This window comes from Mauremys reevesii, linkage group 9, assembly GCF_016161935.1.
Source record: "Mauremys reevesii isolate NIE-2019 linkage group 9, ASM1616193v1, whole genome shotgun sequence".
Taxonomy (NCBI): domain Eukaryota; kingdom Metazoa; phylum Chordata; order Testudines; family Geoemydidae; genus Mauremys; species Mauremys reevesii.
The window spans coordinates 6,571,029-6,585,680 of record NC_052631.1 but is presented as its reverse complement, the minus strand read 5'-3'; the positions used below and the strand labels follow the sequence as shown (position 1 = coordinate 6,585,680).

General features: G+C 47.5%; 1 protein-coding gene across 7 annotated transcripts in view; it reads right to left on the bottom strand.

Moving 5' to 3' along the window:
* The window catches only part of DIS3L2 (DIS3 like 3'-5' exoribonuclease 2), a 267,821-nt gene that overhangs the window by 54,960 nt on the left and 198,209 nt on the right, over positions 1 to 14,652 (bottom strand). For all 7 annotated transcript variants that reach the window (XM_039488736.1, XM_039488735.1, XM_039488731.1 and 4 more), the window contains one exon: positions 5,363 to 5,442. In XM_039488736.1, coding sequence (XP_039344670.1) covers positions 5,363 to 5,442 — 80 coding nt within the window. The remainder of the gene's footprint in view (positions 1 to 5,362; positions 5,443 to 14,652) is intronic.

The window sequence follows — 14,652 nt, the reverse complement described above, 5'->3', positions numbered from 1 at the left end:
GCCTGTACTCCACCTCCCTCACCCACAACCCCACCACTGGCTGCAGCCATGCTGTAGCACTGTGAGCAGGGACATTTCCCTGGACACGACTGCTTTTGTGCCTTGAGAGAGCGGACGACGACTCTTCAAGGAAGAGCTTTGCTTTTGTGTTAGAGAGGCCGTTAACAAAGATTACGCTGTCGGCCAGGTTTCCAGCAGCACACTTTTCCTTTCGAAGGCACTCCTAAAACTGGTATCAAAATTCGCCAAACCTCTCTGTGCATCATTAGTTCGGACATGCTGTAAAGAATTAGGTCTAACCTGCCATTCTGTATAGGGAGCACAGCACTGTGTCCAATCACTGCATTTTAGATACCATTTCTCTCTCTCGCAATCACCCCCCCCCCTCTAAACCCACAGGACAACAGAGGCTGCTAACCCCCAATAGAAGGTATCTGTGGGACCAGAAAAACATATTGCCTTCATTTGTGCCAGCCCCACAAACCTAAAGGGAGGGGGAGGGGGTTCTTTATAGCAGGTGGGAGATGTGCAATGCAGCGCTATGGCATGGGAGGAAGGGGCTACGACAGGAAACGTACAATTTATAAGTGTCAATCGCCGGGTTTTCACCGTCAGAAGAACAAAGATGAATCAGGCCACACTCCCCTTGAGCAGGCGCCCGGGTGCACATACGCAGAGTATGTCGTTCACCCCGTCACAATTTCAACCCCCTTCTCATTTCAGGAGAGCCCAGCACGCCCATTTGTTAACTGGGTCAGTACCATGGCAGAGGCAGGGCTGCTCCCCTTTGGAATAAAAACTATTTATGCCCATTAGGGTGAATTAAACAACAAGGTTTAAAAAAAGAAACGAAAACTGCCTCCACCTGAGTGCGGCTGCCTGGTTTTCGCTGGCGCCTGGGAGGATGGAGGGAAGGCACTCGGGGTGAACAAGCGCTGAGAAGTAGTTTGACTGACAGCGGGACAGAGGGGAGGGTGGGGGAGAGGTTGTTTTGTGAGCGTGGGAAGTGGGGAGAAGTGGTACTGTTACTTTTGACAATTGCTTATTTGTTGTCTATCTGGATCTGCCTTGTATTTTAGATTGTAAAATTCTTATGGGCAGGGACTACCTCTGAGTCCGTATTTAGACACTGCCTAGCACAGTGGGGCCTCACCTTAGTTGGGGCATTTAGCTGCTATTAGAATACAAAATAATAACAACAACAACGGCTTGGAGAGTGGGGGGAAGGCCCCCCCGTCCAGCAGGGAGCTGCCTGAGATGGCCAGATGTCTCTTCTTTCTTGGCCCAAAGTATTTAAATTCAGGTTTTCCAAGGTGAAAAGCTGGCGTGTTAATCTGGCAGTATGGCAGGGTGTCCACAACCACCTGCCTCTTAACGGACCTCCACAACATTGCTTTAACCCAGGGCTATGCTTTAGGACTTTTATCTTACACAAAGAAGCTAACATGTTAATGAAACAATTACAGTTTCAATTGCGAAGCAGCAGCCAGATGGGAACCTTCATGGATGAAGTCTCGTGTTTGAAACCCAGGGTTCCCTGGAGCCCCGGTTCCAATCCCACTCTGGTGGGTTCAGGAAGCACAGTGAAGTCCTGTGTTGGGGGTGCATAGCTAGGGGTAGAACCTGTCTGTTCTTCATATCCCTCGGTATTCTCATATCCTTGGGGCCTTGCCTTCAACTGCTGTGCTGGGTGCTATGCCCCAGCTGGTTTCCACCATCCCGTCTCAGGAGTGCCGCTCTGTGTGACAATCTCTAAAGCCCTCAGTGTGAAAATATAAGCCACTTGTTTTGGGTTCCAGCTTCTCTAATGCATTTTGCCCATAAATATGAAATAATTGTAACTGTCCCCAGTGAACAGGTGATTTATATATAATACACAGCAACTGACCCATAGCCACAGTGCTGAAAGCATGACAATGGAGTAGCAGCTGCAGTGAGGAGTTAATGAAAATTTAACATAATGTTATCTTAAGGGCAACAAATTCCAGTACATCACCCTTGGTGAGAGCCTGCATGGTACTTGCACTTCTAAGTCTAGGTAATTTAGGAAATGTAATTACTTTGATAATTACATTTTAAGGCTAGAGATTTCAAAAATATGACTCCTTTGTTCAGCAAATGCAAGGCCACTATACACTGCTCTCTGCTGCTCCCCTCTGGTCAGAGCAGGGTTAGCCATCTCCAGGAGGGACTCGAAGAAGCATCACAGCATCATGGGTCCCTGCCTGAATGACTGAGAACGTTCACAGAGAACTCAAGAAACAAAGAATTGTGGATAGAGACAGAACACCACCTTACAGCACTGAAGGCTCCCGTAAATGGAGGGACCGTTTCCACTTCCCATCTCTAAGCAACTACACGGCAATCAGATTTATTCTGTCCTGTTGCAACTCTTTATCATCATCACTTGTTCCAGGCTCATCCCCTACACTCTGAAGCTAGATGCTCTAGGTCAGCACTTCTCAAACATCATTGCTCTGCGACCCGCTTCTGACAACAAAAATTACTACACGACCCCGAGAAGGGGGACCGAAACTTGAGCCCAAGCCTGAGCCCCGCCGCCCCAGGAGGCGGGAAGCCAAAGCCTGCGGGCTTCAGCCGCAGGTGGTGGGGCTGAAGACAAAACCTGAGCCCCACCACCCAGGGCTGAAGCAGAAGCCTGAGCCCCACCACCCAGGGCTGCAGCCTTCAGGCTCTGGCTTCAGTCCCGGGCCTAAGCAAGTCTAACACCAGCCCTGGTGACCTCGTTAAAAAATGGGGTCCTGATCCACAGTTTGAGAACCACTGCTCTAGGCGAGGCCAAGCTACAGGAGACGCACTTCCAACTGCTGTCTGACACATCACATAGTCACAGAACACTGTCAACATTTCTCTCATAGTCCACAAACACTCAGACACGGTCTACACAAAAATTGCAAAATTTTTACTATGCCAGTGCAGTTAAAGTAATCCAGGCTTCCTGGTGGGGACGCAGTTATACCAGTATACAAGTGTTGCTCCTGGTATAGCTTGCTCCTTATCAGCTGTGTGTAGACCAGGCGTAAAAGTCTGCACTTTGAAACCACAAAGGGAAGATTGTGACCATCATGTTAAAACGGTAGGTAATAGCCCAAGAAAAGGGGTGAGCTTTGAGAACCAGGTTTTTTTCCTCCCAGCATGACTGACCGGGCTGGCAAGGAAGGAGAAAATGAGACCAATACAATTGCTTGTCCGTTTTACTGTCAGTTAATCCAATGCAAAACCTCTTGCTGTTAACCAAGGCACAGAGCACATGAAGTTACTATACTCTGCCACCATCACTACTGGACAGCACAAAAGTGGCTCTCCTTAGAACTGAGCTTACATTCTGATAAAGGAGCATCTTACTGGCAAGGAAACGGAAGCTGTATCACATGCACAGAGACTTATTACTAAGCTTGAAAGACCTATTTTTTCTCCATCTTCCAATATATTTTGCAAGTATTCTCCATCCTTCTGGTCTGCATTTACTGGGCCCAGAGGGATAAACATCCTCTTATAATACAAAATGATCCCTGATAACTCGTATGTTATGGCTCTCCTTACAAAATGGAAATCTTGACCCTCGCCCACTGTGACTGGTTAAATGACCTTTGCAGTACAGAACTAGGACCACCTGGGATAGAACTGGAAGAAATATTTTATCTGGGGCCATCTGAAACAATTACACTAGGTCTGGCTATAGATCTCGCATCAGCTGCTACACAACCAGTCCTGGCTATCATGTTTTATGTGGTCATAGCTGGTAGCAGCCTGGGGGTCTCAGATGCTAAACCTGCCAGAAATACAGGTCATAACCATACAGCTATGAATCAATAGTGCTCAACATATTTTAGTTACTTTGTTTCTCGCTCAACCCTTCAACGCATCTGATTCTGTTTTTACTCAGACCGGCAAAGTGGCTAAAAGAAAGAAGCTTTTCGAACTGAAATGCTATTGGCCTAAGATTTTAAAGAAAAGAGCCCCACGGCCCCAGAAGTTTCTTAAAACAATGGCAGAAGTGCGCACAAAATGTGTGGAGAGGAGGCAGAAAATAGGGCTGCTGATTTTCAAGATATATGCCACACAATTAGAAGTGCTGGATCTATAAACATCCTTAAAAAAACCCAAGCCAGCCAACAGGTCTAATGGTTCATATTTTCCCCACCGCCCATTGTGCGCAATCCCCTTCTAGAAGCTTGTAAAACAAACATTCTTTCCCTGTGGATTTGATCCCATTGCGTTTAACCAGCACGTTTCCCTATTTTTCTAGTGCAGCTGTTGTTACTGACTCTTTGTATTTATACTTCCTGGGCTGAGCTGTTTAGTGGATAGCTTTGTGCACAGGCCTTGTAAACTGCTGCTCCAGAGATGGAAGGAGGGTGGGGGTGACACTTTGTTCCTCTTTCAAAAAAATAACCCCCCTTTAAATAAATGCACACATACATCCATAAAAGGGTTCGCCGCCTAAAAAGAGATTGATTTTGTTTTAAATGATACTTCAGCAATTGTTCTCCAGATCCTTTCAAGGCGGTCCAAAAATGGACTAAACTCCTGAATGGATTGCCCTTTAACAATTCTCTATACTTCCTTCTTCTAAGTTAAGCTTCTAAATTTGGAGAAAAATACAACTCCTGGGTGGGGGTGAGAAACTGTGAATTTCTGATACCCTGGTATTCATGACAACTTAGCCAGCATGACAACAGAAACATCCTAACCTGGATTGCTGCTGTCAATTCGATCATCAGAATGTGATTTGAAATAAAAACATCTCAAGTGCCAACTCACTACAGCAGCCAGTAAAAATATGCAGGAATACCTAGAAATTGAGGAGACTCTGCTCCCGTTTGGAGGTGTCTTGTAAAAACAGAGTGCATGGTTACACTTGGATTTCAGGGAGGACAAATGGCAAGCCACAAAGTGAATCTGCACGTGCGTTTGAGCAGAGAGAGAGCAGGGTGGTGGGAAGGAGATGAGGCGTTACCTCCATGCCATCAGAATCACCCCAACAAAGTATCCAGAACTTCATAGCAAACACTCCTTAACTGGAGAGCGCAGGGCAGATTTTCGAGCATGCCCAGCAGCTGTTAGCTGCTATGCAGATAACTACAGATTTGAGAATGTGGGTGCTGTGCACTTTGGAAGATCTGGCCTCACTTTTGCCTGACACATTTGTGCATGAGGCCTCTACAAGTCGCTCTCCATCTTAGGGCTAGGCTGAAAGCTACTGCAATCTACATTTAAGTAGTACAAGCAGTTCTGATCCTTCTGCCAATGAAAGGGAATGTAGGGCACATGAACAGTGACGTTTTCCTTTCGGTGCCCCTTCCTATCTGCCCTGTGTGCAATCATCTGCGGGACTTACTTGTTGCTGTCCCGATACTGATAGATATAACAGCCTTGAGGCATCCCGCTTTCCTTGTCCAATGTAAACGAGAGCTTCAGCTGCAAAGGGGGAAAAAAAGAAAAGAAAAGAAAAGCACATTTAGGTCGAGTTCTCACTCACTACAGCAACTTCATGAAAGGCTTGTGGGGGAAAGCAAGCTCACCAAGACTGACACGCAAACACTGTGGCCTGGAATATAACATGGGGTTCCAAACCTCAGCGAAAAGTCACATGCATTGCAGAAAAGCTCTCTCTTTTTCCACCCTTTGTTACTATAAAGTGTTTGTGGTTCCTCTGAAATGTATGGGTCATAACGGTTCACCCCTCCAAACCCACCCACACACACATCCCTTCACCAAAGCTATTGCGGTTCTCCTCAGACACTAAAGAAATGAGTGTTCTCCATCAGCAGCTGTAGTTCCCACGAGCCTCTTTCTCTGAAAGCCTTCCCGGCTTCATCTCATTCCTCCAGTGCATTAGAACAGAGGAGAAACCACAGAGGGAAAGGTGACAGATTTTTCCTTCTGGGCAGAGTTATTAAAGAGCTGTTAGGAGGGTTTGTAGTTTGGACCAGTGTCCAGCAGGAGGCTAGGATGTGACCTGGAACGCTGCTTCCATTGCAAGTCCAAGACGGGATTCGGTAAGAGTTTTAAGATTTCATATGTAACCTAGTTCAGTTTTATTTAAGGGGGAAAAAACGAATCCTGTTTCGACAGCAGTCAGAACAAAAGGAGTTCTGCAGGGAGAACTGGTTAGTGAGAATGTCTCTATAACCTAAGCTACCAGAAAGCAGAACGGGGCTGACCTTTCAAATATGGAGGCGTGGCTTCGGCTGTCCGGGGGTCCCTCTTGATCGAAGTGGAGGCGGCTCTGATCAAGAGGAATCATCACATGCTAGACCCAAGAGGTGGGTGGCAGCATTTGGACAGACTAGGCAGTGTGCTTTGGAGAAAGTAGTGATGGTATTTATGTACCAGGGCCCAGATTTTTAAAGGTATTTGGGCACCAAACTCCCATTGAAACCAATAGGAATTTCGTGCCTAACTATGTTTAGAAATCTAATCCCAGGTAGGACTGCTTCAGCTTTGATCTAAGGTGAATGGAGTAATATTAAAGAAAGGGCCCATGAACACCTGGATGCTGAAGGACACTTGAAATGAACTGGGGAGCCCATCTCTTTTCTAGAGGCTTGACCCACAGAATCTGAAGTGAGTGGGTCTGTTCTTTTTAAATGCAGGGAGATGAAGAGCCCACTGCTAAGCCACTGCATTTATTTACAAATTCCTCTGGCTTATGAACTCCAAGGAAACTGCTAACGGAAATTAACTGCCTATTAGGGAGAAAACGCTGTAATAAACCATTTTTTACCAGTAGACTGTTAACACAACCGATGTTCTGGCTCATTAGCTGTTGTACAGATTTTTCCTTCTCGACAGGATAACCAATACAAAGTAACACAGTGTGCTCTTGCACAAATAAAACTGAAGCTGCTGAAAACTCAGTCATCACTGCTCCTGAATAGAGAATTAAGTACAAGGCTGAGATCTAATCCACTGGAACTGCTGCATGTCTTGCAGCTCCCTGCCAGGTGACTGAAATACACTCCCCCTCAGTTATTTACTGTGCACATCACTATCCCATGCATACTCCTTGGACATACCAGTAAATAAACACATCCTTATTTTGTGTCAATCCGGGTAATAAGTGCCATAAGAACGGCCAGACTGGGGGGTTAGACCAAAGGTCCATCTAAGCCCAGCATCCTGTTTTCCGACAGTGGCCAGCGCCAGGTGCCCCAGAGGGAATGAACAGAACAGGGAATGATCAAGTGATCCATCCCCTCTCGCCCATTCCCAGCTTCTGGCAAACAGCGGCTGGGAACACCATCCCTGCCCATCCTGGTTAATAGCCACTGATGAACGAAATGCCATGTTCCATATACTCCTATTTCCTGTGAGTAGCTACCTTCCTAGGGACACACTTATCTTACTTCTAGCAGCAAATTTCTAAGACCCACCTGTGGAACAACTAGAGTGTAGTGGACTGAGTAAGGAGTTGGGAGCTGCCAGATGAGAAATGGGTTTTATTTTCAATTGTGCCGGTTTAACCAAAGCTTTCCGGCCTTTGTAAAACGTTTAGGCCCTGGGGGAATCACTTGGGGAATCCATATCCCGAGCCAAACTAACACCAGCTCTCCCTGGCCACACAAGCCCTGGAGAATCTGGAAAAGAGGCAATAAATCACATTTCAGCTTTATACTGAGGGAATACAGCAAGGAAGATGCAAACCTGTACGTCTGATTTCAATCAGCCTTGACAAACCGAATCCGACGGGCACCCACTGACACCGTTATGAAGTCTGTCCATGTCAGCCTTGGATCGACAGCCATGAGAACTAAGCTACCCTCAGGGCTCCCATGTTGCCCTGTCACGATTCTGGCAAACTAACTCAGCCTCTCTAGTGCTGCACAACTAACCTCCTTTTCTCCAGCAAGACGCACTGCCGGGAACAAGCTCCACTCACGGAGACGAGGAAGGAAGAGAAAAGTTTGGGAAGAGAAACCACAGTCAGACACACAGATTTCTGGTCACTCCAGGGGAAAGCCAGCAGCTAACTACGCTACCAGGTATGGGAGAGAGCCCTAGACAGTCCAAGCCAGCCGTTCTAGGAGTGCACCCCAGTGCTTGGGGGTGCTGCGTCAAGGGGGACCTCCCTAACCTGGCCAGGACGGGCTAAGTATGGCAATATGCATTTAGGCTTTTGTTACGTTTAACCCTTTCCTCTCTGCTTCTGGTGTTACTGTGAATAAATAACGGATACTCTTTGGAAGAAGCTGTTCTCTGTCACTGCATTTCCAAGCTGGTTGTAGCTCCCAGAGAGGACTCTGCACCAGGAGCCCCACTCAGCTGGACCTGCTGGAGGCGATATGGTTAGAAAACAGGGGCTGCTGTAATCCAGTCATCCAGACAGAAGTGGGGTGGATTGCGGGATTCCACTCTGAGAGAAGTGCAGGTCACTTGAAAGAAATGCCCAGAGAGAGAGATCCCAGGTACCCACAGCTCACCCCTTAGCCAGAACAGCTGATGGTAGATGCATGCTAAAGCAGGCATGGAAAGAGAATGGCTCCTCTGCTGACCTCTTGCAACAGCACTTGCTAGAGGCTAGAATGCAGCAGTAGCCAAACAAGGAGCATTGTCAGAGGGCAGAGTGAGAGGATAAGGGATGGGCTGCTCTGCACTTTCCAGGTGGTCACCACTGCCAACAACAAAGGGCCGTGTCTGCTTCTGCATCTGTAGCAATAATGCTCTGGCCAAGCCCTCGATGGGGAGTTGTGTGCACGCACATGGGGGGTTCACACTGGATTCTGGCTAAGTTCTGGTGTTTGTGGGGGAGTAGGGGTGGGCAGAAAGCCAAAAATAAGACTGGAGAAAAGCTAAGAGATTCAACAGGGCTAGAAGAACCAGCTGAGCACTGTGGGATGCAAACTGTCTCAAAACTTGTGGGCGAGTCTAGCCTTAGTGGACTGTATTATGCTGCCCATGAGGACGTCAATGCTGGATTACTGGTTTCCCATCTCCATTTAAATCATTCTAAAGAGATAAATCCATAACAGGAGGCAGGAGTACAAACCCCGCTGACTTTTAGTGGAGATCGTATCAGACAGTCCCATCAACTTCCAGTGGGACTTGTGCTTCCAGTCACATAGGTGCTTCTGAAAATCCCACCCGTACGTCTTTAGCTCTTCTCACGGCTACAACAAATCTACAGGTACTTCCTAACGCAGGCCTCAGAGAACCAGCTGCATGAACTATGTCTGCCCGTGCAGACTCAGACACAGACTGTCAGAGTAAAATAGCCAACAGTGTGGGAGAGGGCTTAGTTTAGAGCAGAGTTGGACTTTTCATACCTCCGTTTACGTATATAATTCAGCGGACATGCCAAAATAGCTCACAAAATCCACCTAGAGTATCAGAATACCTATTTCTCAGACTGGCAAACTGAGGCACTGGTAAACCAAGTTAAGTGACTTGCCCAATGACACAGAGAGGCAGTGGCAGAGTTGGAAATAAAACTCACACATCCTTTCTTCTAGTCCCTATGAAGATCCCTGACCACCAGACAACACCATCCTTACTATTTCATCCTATATAACCATCTTCTCCATTCACTCCTGCCCAAAACCCATTAACGAAATAGTAGGAATTCTATTGATTAACTGAATTAAGAAAGTCAAATGGGAGGTTGGGGGGATTTACTAGTACAGTAAATTTCCCTGAGCAGTTTATCTGCATTATCATTCATCCCATTCGATTTGCTCCACAACTGCAGAGATGTCACTGGACATTCACAGTTCAGAATCCAAACGAGCTGTTGCAATGCCTCCACTCTTTGTCCATTTGACAGCATTGCTCAAACAGCCGCAGCTCTCTGAATCTGCTCCCTCCATCCCACTCCTCGTCAGCACCCAGAGACTTGCAGCGCAACCGACGAACAAACAGACACAAAACACAGAAAGGCCACCCATCTCCAAATAAAAGCCTGCTGACTTTGTGCCGGGGGGAATGTTTCCTACAAGTTCAGTGCGACCCTGTCATGGTGACCAAGACCCCTTCAGAGCAGGCGATTTCTGGATTACGCATTTTCAATCTCTTGGTTTTATCACATGCCTTCTGGCTCACTGGGGGAAGGAGGAGAGCATTAGCAAATGTCTCACCCGTCAGTGTTCTCGTGCGATTTGGCTTGCACTGCCCCTTCAGCTAGCACACCCCTGAAATCCACGGACTAATAAAGAACCGTGTCCAGTTCAATCGCTCTCCACACAAAGAAACCCTCTTCCCGCCACATGGGCGAATTCCGTGAGAAAGGGAGCTGGAATGTGCCATTACTGAGAACAGAATCTTACCTACCAAACCAGCCTCATCAATAATGAAGATGTCGGAGGGGTAGGGAGGTATGTGAATAAGAGCTGTCAGAGACAATTGTAAGCCCCAGACAAAAGTCAAGCGGCGGTTCATAGAAGCCAGAGATGGATGAGATCTAGCTGCTCAACGCCATTCTCGACAGAGGTCACATCACACTGATTCTGAACCACCTAGCCCACTCTATCTCTGCAAAACCCACTTGTGCAACACCACAGCTCCCTGGATTGTTAAACACTGCCCTGCTCTCTATTTCTGTCATCCTGGAGGGGAAAACAGAGTCAGTGCAGAAAGGAGATGTTCGATTCCTGCACTGCCTTCCATCAGAAGATCTCAAAACTCCATACAAATGATTAAAGCCTCAACGTGCATCCCAGGCCAGAAAGGATTAGAACAAAGAGCAGGAGGAAGATAAGTTCAGGCAGAGACAAGAATAGAGTTCTGCACTCCAACGAGAGGCAGTGCTGCCCAGTGGACAGGGCAATGGACTGGGATTAAGGAGAGCTGGGTACTACTGGGTCCTGGGGCTCTGCTGTTGGCCTTGAGGAAGTCACTTCCCTCCGTTCACTTGTTGCCTGACCTGTGAAATGGGAAAGTGATACTCACCCTCCTTTGCAAAGTGCTTTGAGATCGAGGGCTGAAAAGCTTATACAAGCGCTAGGTTTTACTATTATTTTATAACTCCATGTTCCCAGCTCTCACCCTGCCCCCCTGAATTCTCTGCTCTCCAGTCACGGGCAGGGCAGGGGCATTTTCTCTTGGACCAACGACTTCTAGTTCTTCCTACTGCTCACCCAGACAGGCATCACCCTCTGCTGGCTGCATCCCTCCAGCATTCTGGGCAGGGACTGCTTCTATCTGCGCCATTACAAAGTTCAGCAAAACGGGGACCCCGGGTCCTGACTGGGGCATTTGGGTGCTGCAATACTGGAGCTGTGTATTAATGGGCAGCGTGACTTCTGTTCACACCATCCCATACGGGACCACTCCCTCTAGTGCAGTAGCAGAGCCTGGCAGAAACAAAGCTGAATTCATGGGGATGGGGGGATATCAGCTCCTATTTTCAGGCAGGTTCCTGGCTCATTCCAATTTGCTCACACAGGGGAATTCGCTCCTGTACTGAAGCCCCTTTGCACCAGAGAGGGAACAGGCCTCCCCAGGGGATGCTCACGGTGCAGTAGACCCATTGGGAGAGTCTCAAAGCTGGCTTTGCCAGCCCCACACCTGGCCACAGGCAGGCAAGGGCCATTGAAGGTGTAGGGGGCCTTGCGGTCTGGTGGTTCTGTGCCACTGTAGGGTCTTTGGAGGAAGAGCATAATTTGGGCTGCCCTATCCCACGCCAGGGGCTTTCCCTTTGTCCCTGGCCCAAAGACCCCACGACTCGCTGTGGTTTTGACAATTCAGCCAGCAGCTGTCCCCATTTTTAATCAAAAGGTTTAGACCTGCAGCAATTACAAGCCCAGGCATGTGACAAAGCCAGACAGCTCAAATCAGGATTAAGCGTTAGGAAGGAGCAGCCTTCCGGCTTCTGACCCTTTGTCAGTACCTATATTGCCTTGACTGGGCGAATGTTTGCACCCCTTGAGAAATGGTTTGGCTTGGTTCCTCTTTGTTCTCAGTCCTTGGCTCTCACCAGAGACCTTCTGTCCTCTGACAGAGAGGGGAGGTTTTTCAGATACACACCCCACGCCGGAGATGTAGTATCAATTCAGCTTAAATAAGCAGGTCAAACGTTTCAAGTTTCCCAGCCCTGGAGCAATTTATGGGGCAGATTCTGCCACGCTCAGTTCCACTGAGTAGGAGCCTAGTTTGCAAGCAGCTCCATTGCAATCGGTGGGAATGCTCAGGATTTCCAGAGCGAGAGCCTGAGGAGCAGAACGTGGTCCGAAAGGCACAGAAACGTCACGGATTTGAAGGTTCTGTGAAAAAGAACAGAACAGAGTCTCCCGAACGTTTTGGCCCGTGATCAATTCTGCCAGCGTTGCCGCTGCATGTCCCTCCCTGGGCCTTGCTTTTATCGACAAGAAAGAGGTGACTTCAGTATTGCCCTGTTATCAAGTAAGTCCAAGATCTGGTACTGAACCTCTCTCTAGGAACAAAGGTTTCTCACTCTAAGACAAGCTCCAGAGAGTTTTTTAAGACAAACTTAGTGAACAAGCAGGTTTTGATGCCCCGCCCAAGCTTCAGTTTTGACCTGAAAAAAAAGCCCTGAAGTCCTGACACTCCACTTTTCAAACCACAAAAAATGAGCCTTGCTCCAGTAACGTAATTGTGGAGCTTTCTGGCACCTTGTCCTTTAAAAATACATCCATCTGCCTGCACACAGGGCCATCAAACTCAATCTTGTTCAGAATGGATTTCTCAATTCATTAGAGCTGGAAAGTCTGTAGTGATGCTGGCCGGTCAGACTGAACGATCCCTAATAGAAGCGCAGTCTGTAAACCTCACAGCTGTGTTTTCACTTAAAGAAACTTACGTTGAATGCGGTGCATCTCCTCTCTCCAGAGCGCTTTCCTACTCGCACTGCACTTAGAAACTTCAGGAGAGTGATCTCTAGCAGAGATTCTGCTTCGCTCAGCTTGTGCCTTTCTCCTGAAGCCCGTAAGAAAGCCAGAACGTGTCTAATAAGAGAGTGATCGAAGGACCCTAGCCAGGAAAGCTCATTGCTAGATCAATGGCCTTTACTAGGCATGTGCGGGGCCCTTCTTTTTGCCTTTAAGGAAAGGGGGCACCCCTAACCAAGTTCAGCGTCTAGGTACAGATTTGCTGTTCTGCAGGCCTTGGGTGGTCACCTCACATGTTTGCCCTTTTGCCTCTTCAAGCAAACCCCCATGGTTTTCAGTTGTCCCCATTCGCCTACATTTCTAGTTGACATTCACAGAGAGAAACATGAAGCACAGTTATTTCTGCCTCTGTGCTCACAGTCCTGCTTTCCTGCTTCTCCCTGCAAGGCATGGATGGAAGCAGGACAGTGAACCAGTCCCTGCCACCAGCCCCTCAGACAGGAGGAGGGGGAGAGGGCATTTGCAACGCCTCGCTCCTACTCCCAGCCCCACACATAAATAAAGCCACCCACCACTGACATCTTAGCAACACTGAGCCCATCAGCCACAATACAAAGCAGGAACAGGAAGGGATGAGCAACTGTTGAAACCGAACAATCAAAGGAACCTAGAACAAGCTAACTTTTTCGCAGGACAAAGGCATTCAGAAGTGGCTGCTTGTAAAATGACAGGTCCCAATCACAAGGATCCTACAGAAAAAAACCCAGGCCAAGCCCGTCAGTTATGATGCAGAGACGTGACTTAGGACAAATAAACCACAGAAGAAAGTTTTTGATTTATTTTAAAAGTTCATTTCCTTTTCATTCACAAACTTGTATTCAAAGCCTTGATACCTGCAGTGGGGGAAAGGTTCCTTCCTACTCACTTCTGCCTACAAAGGGCTCAAATAGCACAATTAGCCTTGGGTTTTATTTGTTTTGCATCACTCAGCCATTTCAGGTGCCACCATCACATCCTGTGTCTATGGACCTGAGCCAAGGAGTTACAGGCTACAGAGATTCATTCACACGTGGACAAAGGGGCAACCCTTGAAATCTAATCCACTGTCTGAAAGGAGTTTTAACCACTTCCTGGTATTGCTTCTGCTCCTGTCCCAAGCCCTCCTGCCAATGCTTCTAGTTTAACAAATTGCAGTGAAGCAGCTTTCCTCTCTCCAGTTGCTGTGTGAAAAGCCCACACAAATGGGGTCCTTCGATCTCTCTTTCCCACAAAAGCTCATGCTCCAATACGTCTGTTAGTCTATAAGGTGCCACAGGACTCTGTTGCTTTTTACAATAAGAGAAAAACATCCCTAGGAAATGCCACATTAAAAAAAAAAAAGCCTGGCACTAACGAGATGCATGTCAAACTTCACTCCTCGATCCTTTTGCTCTTCTTACATCCTGTCCCCTCGCCTTTGTTTAAAGCATTCCCTGACTAGCCTTCTTGCCGGTCTGTACTGTATCTCGTATGCAACTGTTGCTGCTAACTGATAAAACATAATAGGAGTGATTGATTTGACTTTTAATCTATGTCAAATTATGTGGAGAGAGGCACCTGAAGAGCCCCGTGCAAAGCTCCTCTATTATGGGTTTTGCAGGTGATGGGTGGAGCTGGACAGGTCTCGATTTTTCTGTGTATTGTGTGTGGCTGAAGGCGGCGGGGTGGACTTTGCTGTTCCTATTATTTGACACGATTATAACTGACATTTGTATTTTTCAGGGGCCGAGAATGAACGGATAGGCAGGTTTTATACATTCAAGTGTTTAAATCGGGCCCCCAATGTAACCCCGGCATTATGAACAGT